The sequence below is a fragment of the Alternaria burnsii genome, assembly GCF_013036055.1.
Source record: "Alternaria burnsii strain CBS107.38 chromosome Unknown 731, whole genome shotgun sequence".
Lineage (NCBI taxonomy): Eukaryota > Fungi > Ascomycota > Dothideomycetes > Pleosporales > Pleosporaceae > Alternaria > Alternaria burnsii.
In genome coordinates, this window is record NW_024066115.1 from 1,074,692 (window position 1) to 1,097,504 (window position 22,813).

A 22,813-nucleotide genomic window follows, 5' to 3' on the forward strand; every position below is an offset into this window, starting at 1 on the left:
AAAAAAAAACTAAATATTTGAAATTCAGATAAGAAAATCAGGATCAAGGTCTCGTCTGAACACCTAACTGAGCTCCTTGACAGCTGCATGTGAAAAACATGATCATTACCTCAATGTGTTTATGTCTCCGTAAAAAACAAGCAAAATTGTGAGCTGACATGACTTTGTGTCAATACTGCATTTGCTATGGCGCCTTCTTGTCCCCTCATGCAGTAGACTATGGCTCAGATCAACGCTCATGTTACAAAAGTTATTAGTGTAGCGCCCCTTGACAAGACGCGAGACATGCCAAACGCTTTGTCTCGTACAACTTTGCAGCGAAGTAGTCGGAAATTGTTTCCTGTTATCATCATCCGGCTCGCCGTCTTTTAGTACCATTCACTGTGGTACCGTTAGCTCTTCGTGCCTCATCACCACTAACTGCCACCTCATCGTCGTTCATCCATTCTCTACCAGCACCAGGACTGCGCCGCCTGAACTGACCAGCGCCGATTGCCACGACTTCGTCCTCACTATCACTAGCCTCTATATCCAACAACACAGGCATCCTGAATTCTGCGTCTCCTATAGCCGGTCCGAATTCTGTAGCCGAGGTCTTAACTGGATCTACGGTGAGGACATCGACTTCTTCGTCTTCGGCGTTTAGACGTCGCTTGTGTAGCTCCTCTAGAGGCTGTATGTCGAACTCATCTTCGCGCTCGATGTATTCTACGTTCTCTTCTACTTCGACGAAATCCGGTGCGAGGGCAGACCAACGTTGGGGCTGGAGAATGGACCAGAGCCAGACGCGACCAGAATCCACTCCGACAGCAGCGACAAAAGGTCGGAATGGGTGCCATTCGACCACAGACAGCTCCTCCTTGGTGCCTTCCAGGATCTTGACCAAACTACCTTGTCCACGTTCCCACACGTAAATGTGATGATTCATCCAGGTAGAGGCCGTGACGTATTCGCCTGAAGGACTGAATGATACATGGTTCCACGAAAGCCTCTGTACCAGATCCTGGAACTTGTGTTCAACTTCGAGCTGAAGTGTGTCGAAGTCCAACTTTGGGTCGCTCAAGTCAGGTAGATGAAGTGTCCTGACGATGCGATCGCTGGAGTTGAGCACAACGTCTCTACCCGAGGGCGTCAAGCGAATGTAAACGATGATGTTGTTGGTGACCCTGAAAGAGTAGCGTACTCGGTGCGTCTCGGTCTCTATAATGTTCAGCCACCCCTTGTTTGTGCCTGCTATGATGTGTTGGCCAGTGGGTGAAAAGAGCGTCATAGTGGTCGTCTGCTTGGCATCCTGGGCCGTCTGCTTCTCGGAAGCGTTCTCACGTTCTATGTCGGTTCGGTGGGGCGCGGACGATAGGGAGTGCTTGACGGGGACTTCCTCGGACATGTCGACGATGACAGGCTGGTCTTCGAAGAGGGCAGCCACAAAGACCATACTAGACTGAATTTAGCGGACTGCCTGCAGGCACCATGTACGCACTTACTGGTTCTTTGGGTGCAGCTCTGCTATGAAGATGGCTGCCTCAAAGCGGACAGTGCGCACCCGCGAGCCATCCTTCAGGTCCCATAGCACACACTTCCAGTCCTGCCCAGCGCTGAGAAGGTAGCGATCATTCGTGGACCAGCTGAGCGACTGGACCTGGCGTGTGTGGCCGCGAAGCTTGCGCGCGACGCCGTTTGTCTCGATGTCGAATATGACGACTATGCCGTCGTGCTGGAATCCAATCAGCGGAAATCACATGTAAGGGCGTGACATTCGCGTACCCGTCCGGACGCAAGCAGGTCGCCGCGGTGGCTGAAGCGAATTGAGGTTGAATGGCCGCTGCCTACGCGTTGTGAGTCACTGCAGTGTATAGTCAAGTCGACATAGTAAACTCACGTAGGCGGCCGGTGATGACATCGGGGCAGTCCTGCGCAAGGACAAAGGGATCAACCAGCGAGAGATTCATGGTCGTGCACTGCAGACAGCGGGGTGTGCAGAAGAGGAAGCTCAATTAGCAGCATCTTCGCAGACGCGACGGCTGTTGTCCATGAAGTGAGAGTCTGGCGCGCAAAGTGAGAGTTTGGTGGTGGCAGTCCACCCGCTCTGGTCAGCCCTGGCGAGCGCGGTCGGCACGTGAGGGCCGACTAGTGTCAATGCGGCAGGAACTGTCTCTTTGTCGCCTTCTTGCTTCTACCAGAGCCACGCCCTCACCACCACCCCACCCGCCATCACCAACGGCCGCTCCTTCATATTTAGAGCGCGTCTTCTACCTCGCCGACCCCAATAGTGCTCACCGGAGCGCTTTTAATACGCGCGCAAGACTCCCGTCTTGAGGCGCGCCCCAGCGAGCCCCCGACCCCCGTACAGCCCTTTTCCACGGGCGCCACTCTCCGACCGCATCTCTTCTCGCGCGCGGCGCGCATTACTCCATTTAACATCAGGAGCAGCCGTCGACATAGCTACCACGGCAGCCCAATTTACTACTTAATACGCGGAGGAACCGCCCGGCGTGGCCACCGCGACCGTCGACCGCTAGACAGGTCTCCAGGCTTTCTCTCACCCGCGAAACCCTTTCACTGCCGCCAGCATGCCTCCGGGCGCGCCCCAGGTGTCAAAATGTCCGCTCCGGACCATCAAGGAGATCCAGTTCGGGCTACTCTCTCCCGAGGAGATCAAGGCCATGAGTGTCGTCCACATCATCTACCCGGAGACCATGGACGAGCAGAAGCAGAAACCGCGTGAGCAAGGTCTCAACGACCCCAAGCTCGGCACTATCGACCGCATGTACTCGTGTGCCACGTGCAAGGAAGATATCCAGACCTGCCCTGGCCACTTTGGTCACATCGAGCTGCACACACCCGTCTTTCACGTCGGTTTCGTTGTGAAGATCAAGAAGCTCCTCGAGACTGTGTGCCACACGTGTGGTCTCATCAAGGCTGACTTCGTAAGTCTTCCCGCGTGAAGACAGAGACTTCAAACTCTTGGATTTTGTGCTAACTGCAAGATCAGAACCATCCTGACTGGGCCGCTGCCGCCAAGACCAAGGATGCGAAAAAGCGTTTTGACAAGATCTGGCGCATGTCCAAGGGCAAGACCGTGTGCATGCAGGACGTAGACGATGGAAGTGACAAAAACAAGATCCCCAAGATTCCTCACGGCGGCTGTGGCAGCAAGCAACCTGACTCCATCCGCAAGGAAGGCTTGAAGCTCACAGGCACCTGGAAACAGAGCAAGAAGGACGACGATGACGGCCAAGGTGACCGCAAAGAAGTCATTACACCAAAGCAGGCACAGACCATCTTCAAGCTCATGTCCGACAACACACTTGCTCTGCTCGGCTTGAACGCCGACTACGCACGTCCCGAGTGGATGATCCTCGATGTTCTGCCAGTGCCTCCGCCTCCGGTTCGCCCCAGTATCTCCGTCGATGGTACCGGCCAGGGTATGCGTGGAGAGGACGATTTGACATACAAGCTGGGAGACATCATCCGTGCCAACGGTCGTGTTGCAGAATGTCAGCAGGAGGGTTCACCTGCTCACGTAACAGCCGAATTTGAGGCACTGGTCCAATACCACGTTGCTACCTACATGGACAATGACGCCAATGGCGTTCCACAGGCCATGCAGAAATCCGGCCGTCCGCTCAAGACTATTCGTGGTCGATTAAAGGGCAAGGAGGGCCGTCTTCGTGGTAACTTGATGGGAAAGCGTGTCGATTTCTCCGCACGTACCGTCATCACTGGTGACCCTAACCTGTCTCTGGACCAAGTCGGTGTGCCCCGATCCATTGCACGCACTCTGACCTACCCGGAGGTTGTCACCAAGTTCAATATCAGTAAGCTGACAAACTTGGTACGCAATGGTCCTAACCAGCACCCTGGTGCCAACTACGTCATTAAAGCCGACGGTGTTCGTCTTGATCTCAAGCACAACAAGAACCTTGACGACCTGCGGCTACAATACGGCTGGAAGGTCGAACGTCATATTGACGACGACGATGTCATCATCTTCAATCGTCAGCCCTCTCTGCACAAAGAGTCTATGATGGGACATCGTGTCAAAGTCATGCCTTACTCCACCTTCCGTCTTAACTTGTCGGTCACATCACCCTACAACGCCGATTTCGATGGTGACGAGATGAACCTCCACGTTCCTCAGAGTGATGAGACTCGCGCTGAGGTCCAAAACCTGTGCATGGTTCCCAAGCAGATTGTATCGCCGCAGAAGAACCAGCCCTTGATGGGTATCGTGCAGGACACGCTTCTCGGTGTTTACAAGATGAGTCGTCGTGACAACTTCATTCCTATTGAACAGGTCATGCCTATTCTCATGTGGGTACCTGACTGGGATGGCATCGTTCCAGAGCCAGCCATTCTGAAGCCTCGACCACTCTGGACTGGTAAGCAGATTATCAGTATGGCCTTCCCGCGCGAGGTCAACATTGAGAAGAAGGAGGCCGACTCTAAGCCCAGTGCGTACAATGATCTCGTCGACAAGTCATTCTGTATCAAGGGTGGGCAACTCCTTTTCGGTCAGGTCACAAAGAAGATTGTCGGTGCTTCTGCAGGCGGTGTTATCCACATCATTTTCAATGAGCTTGGACCGGATGCAGCAGTCAAATTCTTCAACGCCTGCCAGCGCATCTGCAACTGGTGGCTCCTTCATTATGGTTTCAGTTTCGGTGTGGGTGACACCATCCCGGATCCGGCTACCTCAGACAAGATTGCCAACGAGATTGCAAAGTCTAAGGCTAAGGTCGAAGAGATTATCGAAACAGCTACCAAGGATGCGCTTGAGCCTATGCCTGGTATGACGATTCGCGGTACGTTCGAATCCAAGGTACAGAAGTTCCTCAACGAAGGTCGTGAGGGCGGAGGTACTGCAGCTCAAACGAGTTTGAAGGATTTCAACAACGTCGTGCAGACTGTCGTCTCAGGTTCCAAGGGTTCCACTGTCAACATCTCTCAGATGGTTGCCCTCGTCGGTCAACAAGCTGTGGAAGGACAGCGTATTCCCTATGGCTTCAAGTACAGGACACTGCCGCATTTTTCAAAGGACGACTACTCGCCAGAGTCCCGTGGTTTCGTCGAAAACTCCTACCTTCGCGGTCTCACCCCTTCGGAATTCTTCTTCCACGCTATGGCTGGTCGTGAAGGTTTGATTGATACAGCAGTCAAGACAGCCGAGACTGGTTACATCCAACGTCGTCTCGTCAAGGCGCTCGAAGATGTCATGGTCAAGTACGACGGAACCGTACGTAACTCCATGGGTGACATTGTTGAGTTCATCTATGGTGAAGATGGTCTGGATGGCGCCCACATTGAGAGTCAGTCTATGGATATCATCATGGCATCGGAAGCCGACTTCGAGGCTGGATACAAGCTCGATGTTCTTGGAACCGATTACCCAGAGATCCCAGTTACTAAGCTTGAGGGTGCTACCATGTTTCAGGGTGATGTGGAGGTTCAGCGAGCTCTGGACGAAGAGTTTGAGCAGATCAAGATCGATCGTGAATACCTCCGTGCCACTGCAAGCGACGAGGACCTCGAGTCCTTCCAGTTACCTCTCAACATTCAGCGCATGATCCGGTCAGCTCAGGCGCGGTTCGGCATCAACCCAGAGAAGGCTGTTAGCAACCTTAATCCTATCGAGACCATCAGACAAGTCAAGGAAACTCTCGAGCGACTGGTTGTCATTCGTGGTACCGACGAGCTTTCAAGAGAAGCTCAAGACAGCGCAACGTATCTGTTCAAATCCCATCTTCGCGCACGTCTTGCATTCAAGAAGCTCGTCGTTCAGCACCGCCTAAGCAAGGAGGCTCTGAACTACGTTCTCGGAGAACTCGAAGACCGTTTCCTCAAGGCCGCTGTTGCCCCTGGTGAGATGGTAGGTGTTCTGGCTGCGCAGTCCATTGGTGAACCCGCCACACAGATGACGCTCAACACTTTCCATTTTGCCGGTGTGTCCTCTAAGAACGTCACGCTCGGTGTGCCTCGATTAAAGGAAATTTTGAACATTGCAGCCAACATCAAAACCCCATCCATGTTGGTTCGCCAGACAGATACAAAGGCCACCCAACAGGATGCCAAGCGCCTGCGAAGCACAATCGAGCTCACGACTCTCCGTTCGTTGACGCAAGCGGTCGAACTCTACTACGACCCTGACATCCAGTCAACGCTTGTTGAAGAAGATCAGGACATGGTTGAGTCATACTTCATTCTGCCTGAAGAAGACGAGGTCATCGAGTCACAGTCCAAGTGGTTGCTCCGTATCATTCTTGATCGCAAGAAGCTATTAGATAAGAGTATCACTATCGGCGAAGTTGCTGGCAAGATCAAGGAAGAGTTCAAACCCAATCTGGCAGTTATCTTTAGTGACGAAAACGCCGATGAGCAGGTCATGCGTGTTCGTTTCATCTGGGATCAGAACCTCCAGAAGGATGATGAGGATGAAGATGAGCGTGACGAGCGATGGATGCGCAAACTTGAGAAGCATCTGCTTGATGATGTTACGCTACGTGGTGTACGTGGTATTGAGCGTGCTTTCATCCGAGACCACATCGTCACAGTTGAGTTGCCAGACAGGTCTTTGGTACACTCGAAGAGCAAGGACGAATGCAAAGAGTGGGTGCTTGACACCACTGGTACTGCTTTGGCCGAGGTACTGGCTATTGAGGGTGTGGATGCGACCAAAACCTACTCCAACTCTTTCATTGAGATTCTTGGTGTGCTTGGAATCGAAGCTGCACGTGCCGGTCTACTTAAGGAGCTGGGTATGGTCTTGTCCTTTGACGGTTCTTACGTCAACCATCGTCACATGGCACTGCTCGTCGACATCATGTGCCAGCGTGGTCTTCTCATGGCCATCACCCGTCATGGTATCAACCGTAACGACACTGGTGCCCTCATGCGTTGTTCTTTCGAAGAGACTGTTGAGATTCTTCTCGAAGCGGCCGGCTTTGGTGAGCTCGACGACTGCCGTGGTGTATCTGAGAACATCATGCTCGGTCAGCTGGCGCCTATGGGTACCGGAGAGTTTGATGTCGTCATGGACAATGCCATGCTTCTCACCATGGTGGAGGACAACTCCAAGATAATGGGTGGTGCTGCTGGCGCTGGCAACTACCTCGACAATGGTGCTGCCACGCCGTACGACCTAGGATCTCCTACATACGAGGGTGGCATGGGCGTGGGCTCATATGATCAGGTCTCGTTCTCTCCTATAGCTGCGGCTGGTGGAGGTGATGATTCAGGCGGCTTCACTGCCTACGGAGGCAGCTACGGAGGTGGTGGCTTCAGCCCGTACGATGGAGGGAGAAGTCCAGGAGGCTCGGGCTTTACTGGCATGTCCCCCGGTTTCACCAGTCCGGTGTCTCCGGGTTTCTCGCCAACTTCGCCAGGTTACTCGCCCACCTCACCAGGAACTGCCAGCCCTCGCTTCGCCGCAACATCACCCGGATACATGGCTTCGCCTACGTCCCCGCACTACTCTCCAACCTCGCCTCGATACGGATCTCCTACATCACCGTCGTACTCACCCACATCTCCGGCTGGCTACTCCCCGACGTCGCCTCAGTACTCTCCTACGTCGCCCAACTACAGCCCGACGTCCCCGACGTTCATGGGTGGCGCGACTTCTCCAGCGTACAGTCCGACATCACCACAATACAGCCCGACGTCGCCGCAGTACAGTCCTACAAGTCCTCAGTACCAGGCCACCAGCGACAGGCGTTCTCCGACTTCACCGACGTCACCGCAATACAGCCCGACGTCGCCACGCTACTCGCCAACGAGTCCGGCAGGGTCCTTTTCCCCAACCTCTCCGCGCTACAGCCCGACTTCTCCGGGCCCAGCCTACTCTCCTACGTAAGTTTTCTTGGTCATAGTTGTAGACACTATCCCCATACAACACATGCTAACTGGGCTCCAGATCTCCAAAGCAATAGCTGGCTTGATGATGTAGGCAGACTTGTTTCATCTTTTCTTAGTTGTGTATGAAAATGTTTCCTCTTCCATGGAAATGATCCGGGTGAACTCTTTGGTGAAGTCGAGCAAGCCGTCAACTCTGCCTGTTTCCCTTCGTCAAGAGTTCATTCTGACTCGATCCTCTCTACCCCATCACGGCTGGTCTCGTACGGCATGTCATGTCTGCAATGTGGTCGTTCCTTTGACTAGGCCCACGTCCGCCTCGCTTCTAGCGCATGATGTTGCTCAACGACTGATGGGCTTCTTTTTTCTCATTGTACAACACCACTATTACCGAAGCTGCACTCTTTGGCGGCACCAAAAACCTGTTTTCTCTTCTTGTCACGCGGCTCAAGATTGCATACACACCCTCAAGTTCAGTGGGGTAGTCTGGCGTTTAATCATTTGCTTTCATTCCTGCTTTGATTTACACAACATATCTGCAACAAGCACAAAACTGCGAGGCGTTTGGGTGTGTGCCTTTTCATCATAATCGGAGGGTTTCAAGAGATGGACCATTTGCAAGTGTCACGTTTAGACAAATCTTTTCCTTTTGCTAGCCTGCAACAAATTGCGCAAAGGGGCTTTTCGCAGTTCTTTTTGGTCGAGGAAACGAGACGAGGTCGCGATCTTGATGAGTGGCAGTCTTTAGGAAGGAGATTCAGGTACGAGTCGCACAAGCATTGGTCGACTGACTAGATAATAAGAAATTTGACGATATATTGTCATGTATGGCTGTGTTGTATAGGCAAAAGCAGTGGTGTGCTATGTGAAATGTGTCCAAGCCTAATGCATGTTGGTCAAATTGGTGTTGGTGTTGGTGATGGTATTCGTATTGATAGTGAAGACGTTTGACATCAAAGAGGCGACGATAAGGGCAAAATGATAATGATAAAGATGTGATGACAAACCCAGAGAGAGACAAACGCCGCAGCCCTAAAACACGACAAAGCAATCCTCAGTATCTGGTGGTACTGACGCTGACAGCCTCTATACGTCAGGCTCAAAACCAAGGCTTGGCTCGAGCTCATCAAGCCTAAGATCAAATGCATACACGTCTGCAAGTCTCTCCAGATTACGCCAAACGCCCGACATGTACCTCTTCTCATTCTTGATGGTTAAATTATTACCAGAGCTGCCCTACAGCACGACTTTGATTGCATCTCGCGGATGACTTTCGTTTGGGCAGTATGGACACTTGAAGCGCGATCCTTTGCTGAGCTTCTCAAGTGATTCCTGTGCAATGACATGGCCACAAGGCATCATCATGGGCGGGTTTGCATCAGTGCTCTGCTCTTTGGATACTGGGCACACAAAGATGCTGTGGAAGTGGTATTGGCTCGGTAGTGGTATCTCAACGGGTAGTTCGTCTTGGGTCGTCCATTCGGTGCGCTTCTCCTTCATGATGGACTGCATCTTGAGGAGGTAAGGGAGTGCTATTGCGCCAGCCGTCGCGGCAATAAAGAGGGGTGAGTCGGCGCTCAGACCGAGCAAGGAGCAGAACTCGCGGTTGAATGAGTGTGCTACTTCTTCCCAGGCACTGTCGTTGTAGAAGAGGCGGCGGTATGGCGAGTCTTCAACGTTCTGCCAGAAGGCCATTGCACCTAGCAGTTGTTGAATTTCTCTCTGGTACCGTCTCTGGAAGGGAGCAAACTCGCGACGTGCGTATGCCCAGGCATGCAGGGGACCGCTGGGACTATCGTAGTCGTCCATTGCTTCGTCTTGGCTGCCACGCGAGTCGAACAGACAGACAAACTGCAAGCGACACAGCTCAAATTCAAGGTTGCTGCCACGCGCTTCTAGGACATGGCTCCGCTCTCGCGCCCACTGTATTGCCGGCTGCAGATTCCGCTCATTGCGCAGTTGGTGCAGTATGTGGTACATGTCGGCGAACTGTTGTTGCAGCTTCTCCGAGTTGAAGGTTCCCTCTGCGAGATCCTTCTCCCATGCTTCTCGAATGTAGGGGTTCGGTGTGTTGAGAGTGGGCTCGGGATGTGGCGGCTGGCGGCTGGCTTCTTGTACAAAGGTGGATGCTACGTCGAACTGGCCTTCGCGGAGGAGGTGCATAGCAATAGCGCGGTTGATGAGCGAGGGGTGCGATGATAGCGCATCGTTGTCGGCGGAGGGTAAGGGCTTGTCCTTGAATTTCTGGTACATTGTTAGGGCTCTATCTTGAGGGTTGCGCGAACAGGGAAGCGCACCTTGTCGAGTGCCTTGCCGTACTTGTTGAGACCGGCGTAGACTGGCTTGAGGTCCTTCTGCACCGTGTCCAAAGACTTCTTGAAGGGATCTTGGAGTTTGGCGAGGGTCAAGGGCGCCGTCTTGGGATCTGGTCGCGCACTGGTTAGCAAGCTGTATGGCCATGTCTAGAGGAGAATTCCTACCTGCTGCGATCTTGGCGCGAGCCGCAGTGAGCATGTCAATCGCCCTCTGCACATGGTCGATGCTGGTGGAGAGGTTTGCGCTGCTCTCCAGCAGCTCCACTTGCTCGCGGAGGTCGTCCATGGTGGTGGTGATGGTGAATAGTATGCCCGTGAGCGATGGTTACGATGGCACGTGAAGCTTAGGGCTGGCAGAGCAAGGTTCAGCTGGCAGTGAATAGCTGTTGTCTGGCCAGCAGAGCGCTTTCCCACTGTCCATGGCCGTCGTGGATTTGTCCAGCTCGCCATGGCTGTTGCCGCGGGCATGACGTGTGGGGAAACAGCGCCGCCGACCGATGCTCCGCGCCCATGACAAGCTCCGACCTGTGCACAACAACTCTGGTCGGTGCTGACGCCTTTGAGCTTTTCAGATGCAGCAACACGCAGCTGGCGACTGCTCGAAACATGCATAGAGTGCCGCTCGATTCGCCATCTGCCATCTTGTCGCCTTCTGCCCGTTGGCTCGCGCTCGGGCACCGGCGAGACTCTGCGCCTACCTCTCTACCATGAAGAGCTTGCCTTCACTCTCCCTATGCTAGCATGGCGCATCAACTACCAATGTCGCCGTCGCGGACACACTCGGAGAAGGAGCTACGCCACCAGATGCCGCCCCTGCAGACGACGTCAACCCATCGCAAGACCACGGCGCAATCTCGTCCACAGCCAGCTTCCAAAGCTCCCACCTCCGATATCATACCAGACGAGGCGAGAATAAAGTCCCCCACGTCGCCCGCCGGCCATCAGCGCTTCGTCCTGACCGACGTGGTAGCTGCGCGATACATCGAGGAGGACCCGACCACCTCATGCCACGTCCTCGCCCGTCGCCACGAGATTCAAGGCTACGAGATATACCTAGTCGAGCAGTGGGCATGCTCCCGCACCCACCCCACCTTCCTCATTACAACCTATACCGGGAACCCGGAAGATACTGTGCTGGCCACAATCATAAGCGTACCCAAGAATGAGGAGGAATGGTCACCGCAGATGCGTCTGTATTTCCGCTCCCTGACCGAGTACCATGCGCGGAGAAAGGACACGCCCTATGGCGCTCTGATGGTGACAAACCTCAGTGGCTTTCCCTCTTCCCTCACCGTGATTCCAATCCCTGGCGGCGACTTGAAAAAGTACCGCGAGCCCTTCTTTGTCAACGAAAACCTTAAGAGATTGGGCTGCTCAGGTCGCCTGGGCATAAAGCTCACGCCACCAAGCAGTGCCACGCAGGCCAAGTTCCAGCAACTGTACCGAACGAGCGAGAAAATCCCCTTCAACGCATCTGTAATTGAGCTTGTGAAGCTCTGTCAAGTTGCACTTGTCTTGTTTGGGAAACTAGAGCCCGAATATGCAGATGGCCTGCTGTGCGATGTGACAGAGAAAGCTATCAATGATTGGTGGATAGACTTCGGATCGGAATACTACACAGTAGAGCCTCATGATGGCATTCTCGGTCCTACCACAGTCGCTGCATTGCTAGGCATGCTAATGGGTGCACGAAATAGATTGAGTGCATGCAGCGCCGCCGTCGCAAAGGATGTCTTTGACATAGAAGCCACCAAGCGCGGCATCGCACATTTTCAGAAGTCGCAACACCTACCCAGAACCCGACGTCTCGATCGACACACGCTTGACAAATTGCGAAGAGCTTCTGCAAAGGCAGCCAGTAAAGAGGGCTGGGCCGTTCCTCGAGCTTTCAAATCTACAGTGGCTGAGCTAGGAGGCAAGGGAGGTGAGATGGTCATGGGCATTGTTGGGGCTGGACAAAAGGACGGCATTGCTGAAGTAGAGACGGTTGACATCGACCAATTTGTGGAGCTTGTGAGAGGTGAACATGCAAAGTGGTTATGGCATGGAAAGCCTAGGAAGACAGTATCGGGAGACAGCATGTTCGATCGACTTCCTGGTGGAGAAGGACGCTCAACATCGCCAGAAAAACACGATCCCACAACGAAACTGGTCCACAGGGAGACAACGCTCGATCATCAACATATTGCGAAGCGCGACACAGGGTCTTTGGAGATGAAGAAAGTAGACACATCTACCCCGGATGGCCAGGAAAAAGAGAGCTTCAAGGATCCATCTTCAAAGCGCGCCGTCATCAAAGCAAAGCTGGAATCGGGTAGTGGCTTCCATCACATAAAGAATGCTGTCAGTCTGCGTACTCATGCGAGCAAAGTATCGCGAGAAGAACATGGACGACATGGGTTACATCGAACCAAGAGCGGAACAGCACAACACACAGACTCACGAACCTCGATGGATTATTATGAAAGCCAGTCCGACGAACCCTATTCCCTTACGTCACCCCAGAGCACTGCCGGCGAAGAGCCAGCCTTTACCAAACAGCTCACCGAAACTCCGGGTGATTCTGTCGTCTCTTTGAGCGACAACAAGCTAGTCGGTGGCCGCCACGCATCAAATTTGCGGAGTTCTATTGTCGAAAGCGAAGTCTCAGATCAGCCCGATGAACTACCGACCGTAGCAAGCTCTCTTGCAGGGTCTGTATATCACGGAGTTGATCTCAACGAAAACCTCCCCGTTGATCAAGCAAACGAAATCCCGCCTCTCCTACGCCGTACCCAGTCCGGCGACCAATTTGGTTTCCGCCAGCCATCCCGCAACGACGACTGGTGGCCCCGTCACCTATCCTTCAGCACCGCCGAAGAAAGCGTCCTCCGTTGGACGACCATCAACGCCCAAGACAGCGACAAAGAAGCTGTAACTGAGGATGGCAAGGCTGCCACCATGAACACTATCACCACCCACAATGCAATCCAAAATCTTTACTCGACACAGCTCAAACGCCTACACAGCCAGCTTCACAGTCTCTCTACCAAAGACCAAGCTTGGGTTCAAAATGCAGTCTCGTCTATCCTTGCCCTCTCAGACTCCGCAGACACAGATATTCAAACCCTTGAATCCATCTACTATCCTCGTCTCGATACATACCACAGTCTTCGTGAAGACACACACGCTACTGTGACGAATAATCGCGGGCAGCTTACGGCGAGTCTCAGAGAATTGGGTAATGTTGGCGATAAGCTAGAATACGAGATTAGTGCGCTAAGAGGCAAGGTCGAGGACATTGAGGATGTAGTGGGTGAGTTTGAGAGACAAGTTGAGTTTGTTGAAGGGAGGGTCGACGATCTGGATAGAGTTTTGGGCGAAAGGGAGGGCTGGTGGCGTTGGGGTGTCAGGGTGCTGACGGGTGTTGGCACAGCACCTGGGTAAGTTGGGTCAAAGTACAGAGAACGGAATTTTGTCTTCTTTTCTGGGTGTTTGGGAGAGACGGCGTAGGGAATATACCCGTGTAATTGTTACCATCATTTAATTTGTAAATCCACATCAACTGTCATCATATAGATTTAGAGCCCCGAAAGCATACATGTCAATAGGAACAAGAAGAGAACAAACACGTTCATTGTGCTCACCAGGGTATCACTGAAACCTTTGCAGAAAGCCACCTTCACCCACTCCTCACGCAATCTACCTCCCGGCACCGGCGCTACTACCTCCTCCATTTGCGTCCCTCCCGTTGGCCACCCTTTGCCTATGTTCTTCTTCGAGTATACTCTGTTTTCGAACATACTCCATGACGATATCCTCCTCCGTCTTCTGCTTCTCCAGCTTCTGCATACGCTCGTTTTCCGCTTTCTCGCTCTCTTCCATCACTCTTTTGAGCTCCGCGTCATCATCCTCATGGTCAATATCTCGCATCTCTATCCTATGACTCCTATCTTCATAGTCGTCATCATCCGCAGCACCAATAGCCTGGCTCATGGCCTCCATAACCCCACGCTCCTGCTGTGCGCCTTGAGCTGAATTGGCGTACTCGCCCGGGTGGTTCGCGCGGACATGAGCGAGTTGCTTAGACTCGGCGATGATACGTTTGTAATCTTCATCGTCTTCCGTATCGGCATCAGAGTCCCATTCATTATCGCTGTCGACCTGTCTTTTCTTGCTCGTCTCGAGTAAGCTCCTCCTCAATGTTTCTTCGAGCGCCTTTTGTTCCTCTTCAGTCACGTTGAGTTTGCCAGCTTCTTCCATGCTGGCAGTCATGGCGCGGTGTAGTGCCTCCTCTTCATCCTGCTGCGACGGGTTGCTACCGGCTGGAGCACGTTCGAGTTCAGCGATTGATGCACGAATGGCAGAGGCGATTAGTCGGTCTTCCTCAGGGTCTCCTCGAGAGGACTCTGCAACTGATGCGGCAATAGCTCGCTCTAGTTCACGCTGATCTTCTTCTTCTTCCACCCTGAGCTGTGCCTCAAGATCAGCCTGCGATTGCTGGGATGGTGCGACCGATGGGGAACCCGAAGTGGTAGTGTCCTGTCGCCTCAAAGCACGTGTTCGTTCGGCTTCTTGTTGACGCCAACTAGGAACTGTTGACCGAATCTCTGGCTCGACACCACGCCTTCTTGGTGGATCAGGGTATGGACCTGCTATGCTGCCTTGCAGAATAGAGTTTGCGTGTGCCGATTGCTGAACTCCAGGACCACCAGTCTGCGAACTGAGCCTGGCAGAGCGCTCATTCTTCTTGTCTCTTTTCTGCTGGACCAGTGAATGAAGCGAGTCCATTTGCTCAGCTCCGACGTTCCGCTTCTTCTTGATGCCCCACTTCATGTGGCCCCAAGTCTTGACGATCTCGTCACGTTCTTCTTGCGTCACCTCGGATGCTTCATCGTATCCCTGTGCAATGCGCGCTGCGATGATGTAGTTCTGTACACTCTTTCCCTTGCTCTTGACCATTTCCTGGTAAAGTCCCTTCATAGCATAGCCGGGCACAGACCAAGCACCACCCATGACCCGGAATGGAACGCTCATAATACCGCGTCCAACTCCCTTGACAAAACCAATGCCACCTTCCTTTTTGGCGCCTTTATAAGGATCCGTAACGATGCCGGTTATACCATCATATAGACCGTAGCCGAATTCCTGTAACGTTCTTAGTACACATGGCACGCGACATTCCACTTAACGTACCTTGGCAGCTGTCCGCATGCCGCTCTGAAAGTCAGTAACTTTGTCGACCTGTCGTACTTCAGCTCCGTAGAGCTTCGGTACGTTGTGAAATCCCTTGGCAACGTTGAGAGAGAAGTCCATTGGAGACTTGAAGCCAGCACCAATGATCCTAGCTAAACCCTTTCCAGTGTCTACCGCAGAATCAACGTTCTCTGCCATGGACGGTTTGGGCGCTGTGTTAGAGGGAGCCGTCGAAGTAGCCGCAGATCTAGAACGACTTCTAGATCGTGATCTCGAGCCTTGTGTAGATTCAGCAAGTGCTTGGGACATGAATGTAGATCTGTGTGAAGGCGTACCAGGAGAGCCGGGGCTAGTGACTGCTGGATTGTCGGCCTGCATCCGGGCTATGTCAGCAGCAGCATCGGCAGCCGTTGGCGTCGAGGCACCACTTCTGCCTGAGCGCTCGGAGGCACCAGTTCCACTTCGTGTTGTCACCGGACGCCCGCTGCTACTTCCTTCAGCTATCGAAGATGTTCCAGTGCCCGTTCTCTTCTCTTTTCCTTTTTTAGATCTAGCATCAGGGTGAATGTTGAGCAACTTGAGGGTCTGAATAGGCATGTCAGCAACACCCATCATGACCGAAGTTGCGGTGCCCATCAGAGCACCAGCTGCACCAGAGACTGGATCCCAGGGGCCTTCATCCGGAACATACTCGCGAGGGCGGTAACTATACTTGTAAGTAGATGGAACAGTAAACTTGTGTGATTGCTTACAGTTTCATTTCGGAAAAATTCACTTCGCCTTGTTGAGCCAGCACTGTAGCCGCTTTGGCGCTCAATTTAACATCAGTACGTTTGAGCCTCCAGACCGCAGGTTTGTTCGGCATGATAGCGCATCGCAATTCGTCGTAGTTCAGCATCTGATGGAAGGACTGGGCACCCTTCTGCGTCCCGTTCTCTTGCTTGATCTTGTCGCAAAGTTCTTGGGCCCGGTCAAGTGATTCCGGCTTAAGCGCTTCACTAATAGCTCCAGCGAGCTTCTCTGCAGTGAGATCTTTGTAGGGGATGGGATCAGGCCCAGCGCCTGCCCTTGATACCATGGCCCCCCAGAAAGCTTGGTCTCCAAAGAATGGCACAACAACGGTAGGCTTTCCGGTTGCGATACCGGCTGCTGTAGTCCCGGCACCACCATGATGTACGACAGCAGAAACGCGCTTGAATAGCCAGTCGTGTGGGCAGTTCCCAAGCATGAAGACACCATCAGGCTTTCCAAGGTCATCCGCTCCTAACCCACCCCAGCCTTTAGATACCAATGCTCGCTTTCCAGTGATCTTCACAGCATCGAAGATCATCTTAGTCATGGCGTTTGGATCGTCCACGACGATTGAACCAAATCCGATGTAAACGGGTGGCTCGCCTCCATCGAGAAAAGCTGCAAGGTCTGGATCTGGTGTGTAGTTTGAAGCGAGGTTGAGGAAGTAGAAGCCTGCAACAGAGATGTGGTGGTTCCAATCCTTGGGTTTTGGAATGAGTGCTGGAGACCTGAGCAGTATGAGCTAAATCATCCACGACCGTCTAGATGAACTTACCAGCAATATGTGAAAGGGACCTTCAGTCGCGCGAGCATAGCAGGTGCCCAAACTGCGCTGATGGGGTCCAGGCGAAGACTGTCCTTGCGGAACCTATTGATGACATCTCCTAGGCCTTGCCATGTCAGCACATCGACCATGATATAGGACATGTAGTTTGTAATCGTTGGGTCTGCGTTTGTAGATTGGATGTTGGCAAGCGGATGCGGGAATTGCTGCGTAGGCGACCATGGCATACTGTCCGAATTAGTATATAGATGCCGCTGAGGGGGAATGGACGCACGTGAACATCATATGTATAGGTATGCCCAGCTTCTCGGCGCAATGTATGTGTCCGAAGCTGGGAGGGTTTGCGATGATTGCATCGGCGACGAATGGCTTCCGCAGTTGTTCTGGCAGTTGTTCCTCGATGCCCATCCACTCTTCGACCGTTTGCTGGAGAGGATCTACGCCTAGACCGTTTCCTGTCTCTATGCAGGACCTCCATGTGCCGCTCAGAATCTCTGCAATACCCCTTCTCCTCTTGCCAATATCACCACTGCGCAATGTGTCGAAGCCGGGCATCAAGCCCGGGTTCTTCACCATGAACGCCATAAGTTCAGCTGGATCACCGCCGATGCTGAAAAACTCCAATCCATTTTCAATGACGAAATCCTTGAAGGTCGGGTGTGTCGCCAAACGCACCCTGTGGCCGTATGTTTCCTTGAGCACCTTGCCTAGTGCGACAAATGGCTGCACATCACCACGAGAGCCCACGACTTGTATGACGACGTTTAACGGGGGTGGAGGCTGCTGGCCGGGTGCACCACCGAGGAACTCTGGGACGTAAGGTGGAGGCGGCTCGGGGTCTTCTTGTGCATGGGTGAGCTGACGCTGGATCTGTGGGAGGATGAGCTGCGAAAGGGCACGGCTCTTTTGGTCTATTCGGATGTTGACACGACCATCATCGGCCACGACTGCATTTGTGCCCAGCTCTTCATTATCGACCTGTCCTGGCAACTCCGTGTACGCGGGTGGTGGGTTCTCGAGACTCGGTGCGTCGTGGGCGGGAACACGGTTGATGTTTGAACTATCTTGAGAACTCGAGGGTGCGCTATCATATAGTCAGCCCAACGTCGCCATGGAACGTCTATCTGAGCAGGTGGACTGACTTGGTGTGCGTTTGCGCATGTTGCTGTGTTAGTGGGGCATCGTCGCGGGTCGCGTCATTGCCCTGCCCAGGACTATTCGAGCTCGCCATGGTGGTTGCAAGAAGAATGATCAGAAAGAGCGCATTGTACAAGTAGAACTACTAGAAACAACGTCGGTAAAGGTCTCCAGAACTAAGAAAGGGTTGTAGCACTTGCAAGCCTGTATTACACGCATGGGGATGCACATGCGCTATGACATCGCGGAGTTTATTGGCCTGTGATTGGCCGCGGATACCCCCATAAGCCACTGCTTGGAGCTTCGTCATCGCTCAGCCCCATAGGCCTTGCTACCTAGGCATGCCATTTGCATCTCGCAACATTTTTCCGTCATGATTCCATGCTGTGTTCCCTGGTCTTGATACGTGTCTGGCCGTGCGTTTTACTCCAGCGTCCTTTCACTTGTTCGGCCGGTAAGAATTAGCGGGCTGGAATTCACAGAGCATACGTCCGTGATCAAGGACGACAAGATGATTAGATTATCATATGTAACCATGTCATAGCACTGTTTCGGAATATGACAATCCCAAGACCACCTCAAGTCTGCCTTGCTGGCCGGCCGCGTACATCGCAACCTCATTAGTGCGACCTTACGCGTATTCGCGCGTATCTAGGCGCGTAATTCGTGTTGCCATGAGAGCCCACATAGGGTACTCTGGTCCACATAGCAACTCAGAGAGCCCATGTGCACTGCGCTCAACCACGTCCACAAAGAGCCTCTGGGTGGTAGAGTAGCACCTGTAACCAACAAGGATCTCTCCGTCTGATACACGAAGCCATGGGTACTACCGGCCGACTTCTACCTTTTCATACAAAGATTTAAGCCATCATTCGGGAATTTGGGAGCGTCATTGTACTTACCACATAGATGGCCACACGGAAACGCCTTCCTGCAATGGTTTGGCCTTCGCCTCAGAAGCGGCTGCCTCCTGTCCATCTCCGCCCTTTTCTCTTCGCTTGTGAGATATAGAATCATCACTGCGATTGGTGTCTTGGTTAAATGCTGCTGATGTCTCAAGGGTATGCTTGGCGAGCCAGATCAATTGCTCCGTACGCGTCGTCGCCCTATCGTTGGCGAGACGTGTACATATCTTGTTGACAATGCGGCCGGTAGTTGTCGTACCCTGTGCAGCCTGTAGCTCATTAATGGCGCGATTAACGCACATGGTGCGGTCGGACGCTGAGCTGGAATTTTGTCTGAGGTGGCGCTTGGAGGAAAGTGATCTAGGTCTGGCAATACTGCGCACGGTCTGAAGAGGGAGTTTGAACATGGTAGCTTGTCTCTGTGAGGTTTGGAAAGCTTTTCGACAATGCTATCTTGTAGGGAGTTGAGACGCGTTTTAGGTGCGTGATGACTGCCGATGAGATACGAGCGAGTGAAGAATTAGAAAAGGGTGAGTAGGTCGAGATCAAGAGACAGCGACAAAGCCGCGGAGAAGGAAGTGAAGGTCATTTCTGTTTGAGAAGGAGCTCATGGCTATGGATGCGCAAACAACCTTCACTCGAGCGTAACGGCAGGAAGTCGCAACCGTGAAGGCTCCCGTCTGGTACTGCTTTCACACGCTTTATACCCCATCAAACATGATGTCCATGGATGGCAGAGTATGAGCTGACCTAGCTCGATGCCAGGTGGTGTCATGTGCTATATACATCAGGGAATAATTCAGAAGTTAGAGGCACAGCCTGCTGTGATGCGATTGTGCACGGGTGGGGAAGTGGGGTAGTCGTGATACGCTTTCCCGTGTTAGCTCTAGCCTGATCGCCCTGCAGCAATCTCCCCACGTGAGCCTGGCGCGTCATCATGGTGCATCACGCGTCAGTGAACTGGAGTTTGTCAATGTTGTCTTTGCACATGTACTCGAGGTTTGAGATCCCATCCACAGATCTCGGTGTGTTTTGATCCGGCCTTCCCATACAACGCGAACTGGAATCTAGACTTTCGGCTGTAGTGTTCAGCTCGCATCCACCCAGCCACAACTCTAACACTTATAAACATCAGCTGCTCCTGCACCTTCGGACCCACACGTCTCCAGCATTCTGCTCAACGCGCAAACTCACTGACTGTCCTTATGATGCTGCGTGGAAGTGCATTGGTAGGAGCTGTATTCATAGCGACAACTGCAGCATGGAACGTAGACGGTACGACATTTACCCTCTTCGCATGGAAAATACTAAGTCGATGTAGTTCATAACCAGATCGCCTTCATGGCAGAGACCTTCTTCACACCCGAAACGACGTCCGTCCTGGCAAAGATCCTCGAACCCAAGTACAACGGCTCAGTCGGGCGCTCCGCAGCATGGGCAGACGCGTATGCGCACACGAGCGAAGGTTATTTCTCCTATCAGTGGCACTGGATCGACACGCACGACCGCCAGCCTGAATCTTGCAGTCTAGACTATACACGGGATTGCGCCGAGGGCGGGTGTGTTGTCAGTGCTATTGCAAATCAGACCAAGATACTACAGGAATGTGTACAACAGGTGTATGCTGATGATTTGATCCGAAGCCAAAACCTGACATGCTCTTATGCACTCAAGTGGGTAGCTCATTTCTTGGGCGACGTCCACCAGCCCTTGCATACGAGTGGTCGCGCTGTAGGAGGCAATATGTTCAGGGTGGTGTTCGGCGGAGTATCGACGCAGCTCCATGCCGTAAGTGTCTTTTCTTGATGACGAGATGAGACGCTAACAAGCAAGGTCTGGGACGGCTATCTACCATATTTCGCGGCCAATGTCCAGCAGCCTTTCTCAAACCAGTCGATCGACCCATTCTTCTCAGGACTCGTTACTCGTATTCGTAAAGACCAGTTCTACTCGGCGCCGTACATGTGGCTGGCTTGCACCAACCCGTCAACACCCGAGGAGTGCGCTACGAGTTGGGCAAAAGAGAGCAACAGGTGGGATTGCGATTATGTGTATAGTCGCGTGGTGAACGGCACCGATCTTGGTACCAGCGGATATGCAACAGGCGCTGTACCCATCGTAGAGCTGCAGATCAGCAAAGCCGCGCTCAGACTGGGTACCTGGCTGAACAAGCTTGTAGAAGAGGCCAAGAGTGCTGTGGAAGAATCCGAAGTGATGGAGCTTTAACATGACGACTGAACAACTCGGATTGGCATCTCGGGAATATTATTACACCCGTATCATACTCACGTTGCGTCATCTTGATTCTCTCCACATGACAGCTCAGCCACTACTGACCGAGAATGCGAACCAGTGGCGCTGATGGATTGCCTTCAGCCCTACGAACATGCCGGGACCCCACATCGGCATGAGTTCCATGTCCTACCCCACATCCGTTATATACGCTTCCATCCGGCTGTGATAGCAACAAGGAACTGATTTGCTTTTTGCGCTTTTTGCACTGTGAATACATTCAATAAACCAAACTTCAAGCTCTATGCGATATGGCTTTTGACGAGTTCAACGACAAAGTCACACCTGCAGTATGTACATGCATCGGCCCCACATTCGCCTTTGTGATTGCTCTCTAGCATTTTAAGAACATCAGATTGCCCATAAAAATACACCTTTTTACTGCGCGAAGAACCGGATTATCAGGACTTTACTGACGACTGTCTCAGAACCCTAGCCGGGAAACTTCACCAAACCGCGGTTCTTCCGTCCACCAATCAGTTGCCATACCCAAGCCTTGCAAACCACTCCGACAATGGCAGCAAGAACAAAATATCGACGGCGAAGCGCAGATAAAACTCACCAAACTTGTGCATATGCGTTACCAACATCCCAATCTCGATGAAATAACCACTTTCCTGCGTGACTTTGGTATGAGTGTAGCCCACAAAACACAAGGCAAGAAATGGTTCAAAGGATACGGCGAAGACCAATACGTATACTACGTTGAACAGGGAGAGAAGAGGTTCTTAGGCGGGTGTTTTGAAGTGGAAAGCTACGCAGAGCTAGAAAAGGCTTCCAGAGTCTCAGGGGCAGGATCCATTGAGGAATTGATCGATGCGCCAGGAGGTGGCCATATGATCACATTACATGACCCAGAAGGCTTTCCCATCAACCTCATCCACGGCCAAAATAAAAAACAACCCGGTCCCTTTCCGGAAGTTCTGACAACGAATTACGAAAATGAGAAGCCACGAGTCGCACGGTTCCAGCGCTTCAAACCGGGGCCGGCCGCAGTGCACAAACTAGGCCACTATGGTCTTTGTGTACAAAACTTCCAAGCGGAAATGCAATGGTATACACGCACTTTCAACATTGTACCTACAGATTTCCTATATATCAATACCCCCGAAGGCCAACAGAAAGACGTAGCAATTTTCGCCCACATCGACATCGGTCCTTCCTACACAGACCATCACACAATCTTTCTCAGCACAAATCCTAAATCTCACGTGCATCACTGCAGCTTCGAAGTCCACGACTTTGATACGCAGAATCTGGGGCACGAGTGGTTGGCGCAAAAAGGGTACACGAGCGTGTGGGGTGTGGGACGACATATACTGGGTAGTCAATTGTTTGACTATTGGTGGGATACGACGGGGAATATGATTGAGCATTACGCTGATGGTGATTTGGTGAACGAAGAGACGCCAGTAGGATGGGGTGAAGCGGGAGACGAATCGCTAGCCGTGTGGGGGCCTGAGGTCCCGAAGTGGTTCTTGGATTAATGGAAGATGAAGAATAGTAAATGTGGAAGTATTTTGCTTATTCTGATGCTCCGTATTCCCAGAAAACCTGAGGTT

General features: G+C 52.6%; 7 protein-coding genes across 7 annotated transcripts; 3 read left to right on the forward strand and 4 right to left on the reverse strand.

Moving 5' to 3' along the window:
* Nucleotides 1-349: 349 nt before the first annotated feature.
* On the reverse strand, nucleotides 350-1,949 carry GT037_007013 (set1 complex component swd1; the record flags this gene model as incomplete). Its single annotated transcript, XM_038932060.1, has 4 exons — nucleotides 350-1,436; nucleotides 1,485-1,714; nucleotides 1,765-1,826; nucleotides 1,880-1,949. 4 exons carry the CDS (start codon nucleotides 1,947-1,949, stop codon nucleotides 350-352), a joined length of 1,449 nt encoding a protein of 482 aa, XP_038785532.1.
* Nucleotides 1,950-2,570: 621 nt separating this feature from the next.
* GT037_007014 (DNA-directed RNA polymerase II subunit RPB1) lies at nucleotides 2,571-9,069 on the forward strand (the record flags this gene model as incomplete). The annotated part of the gene is made up of 5 exons (XM_038932061.1): nucleotides 2,571-2,927; nucleotides 2,993-7,353; nucleotides 7,404-7,848; nucleotides 7,913-7,941; nucleotides 8,949-9,069. The coding sequence occupies 5 exons, from the start codon at nucleotides 2,571-2,573 to the stop codon at nucleotides 9,067-9,069; spliced, it is 5,313 nt and encodes a 1,770-aa protein (XP_038785533.1).
* Nucleotides 9,070-9,087: 18 nt separating this feature from the next.
* Nucleotides 9,088-10,452, reverse strand: GT037_007015 (uncharacterized protein; the record flags this gene model as incomplete). The annotated part of the gene is made up of 3 exons (XM_038932062.1): nucleotides 9,088-10,095; nucleotides 10,149-10,276; nucleotides 10,332-10,452. 3 exons carry the CDS (start codon nucleotides 10,450-10,452, stop codon nucleotides 9,088-9,090), a joined length of 1,257 nt encoding a protein of 418 aa, XP_038785534.1.
* Nucleotides 10,453-10,907: 455 nt separating this feature from the next.
* On the forward strand, nucleotides 10,908-13,592 carry GT037_007016 (uncharacterized protein; the record flags this gene model as incomplete). The annotated part of the gene is made up of 1 exon (XM_038932063.1): nucleotides 10,908-13,592. The coding sequence occupies one exon, from the start codon at nucleotides 10,908-10,910 to the stop codon at nucleotides 13,590-13,592; it is 2,685 nt and encodes an 894-aa protein (XP_038785535.1).
* A 255-nt stretch (nucleotides 13,593-13,847) lies between these two features.
* GT037_007017 (glycosyltransferase family 1 protein) lies at nucleotides 13,848-18,148 on the reverse strand (the record flags this gene model as incomplete). Its single annotated transcript, XM_038932064.1, has 6 exons — nucleotides 13,848-15,293; nucleotides 15,342-16,047; nucleotides 16,094-16,861; nucleotides 16,909-17,145; nucleotides 17,192-18,001; nucleotides 18,060-18,148. 6 exons carry the CDS (start codon nucleotides 18,146-18,148, stop codon nucleotides 13,848-13,850), a joined length of 4,056 nt encoding a protein of 1,351 aa, XP_038785536.1.
* Nucleotides 18,149-18,894: 746 nt separating this feature from the next.
* On the reverse strand, nucleotides 18,895-19,261 carry GT037_007018 (glycosyltransferase family 1 protein; the record flags this gene model as incomplete). Its single annotated transcript, XM_038932065.1, has 2 exons — nucleotides 18,895-18,898; nucleotides 18,957-19,261. 2 exons carry the CDS (start codon nucleotides 19,259-19,261, stop codon nucleotides 18,895-18,897), a joined length of 309 nt encoding a protein of 102 aa, XP_038785537.1.
* An 834-nt stretch (nucleotides 19,262-20,095) lies between these two features.
* On the forward strand, nucleotides 20,096-22,738 carry GT037_007019 (uncharacterized protein; the record flags this gene model as incomplete). Its single annotated transcript, XM_038932066.1, has 5 exons — nucleotides 20,096-20,234; nucleotides 20,272-20,747; nucleotides 20,793-21,114; nucleotides 21,492-21,541; nucleotides 21,680-22,738. Coding segments are annotated over 5 exons (2,046 nt in total), but the record flags the coding sequence as incomplete, so codon positions are not given.
* Between the last annotated feature and the right edge of the window lie 75 nt (nucleotides 22,739-22,813).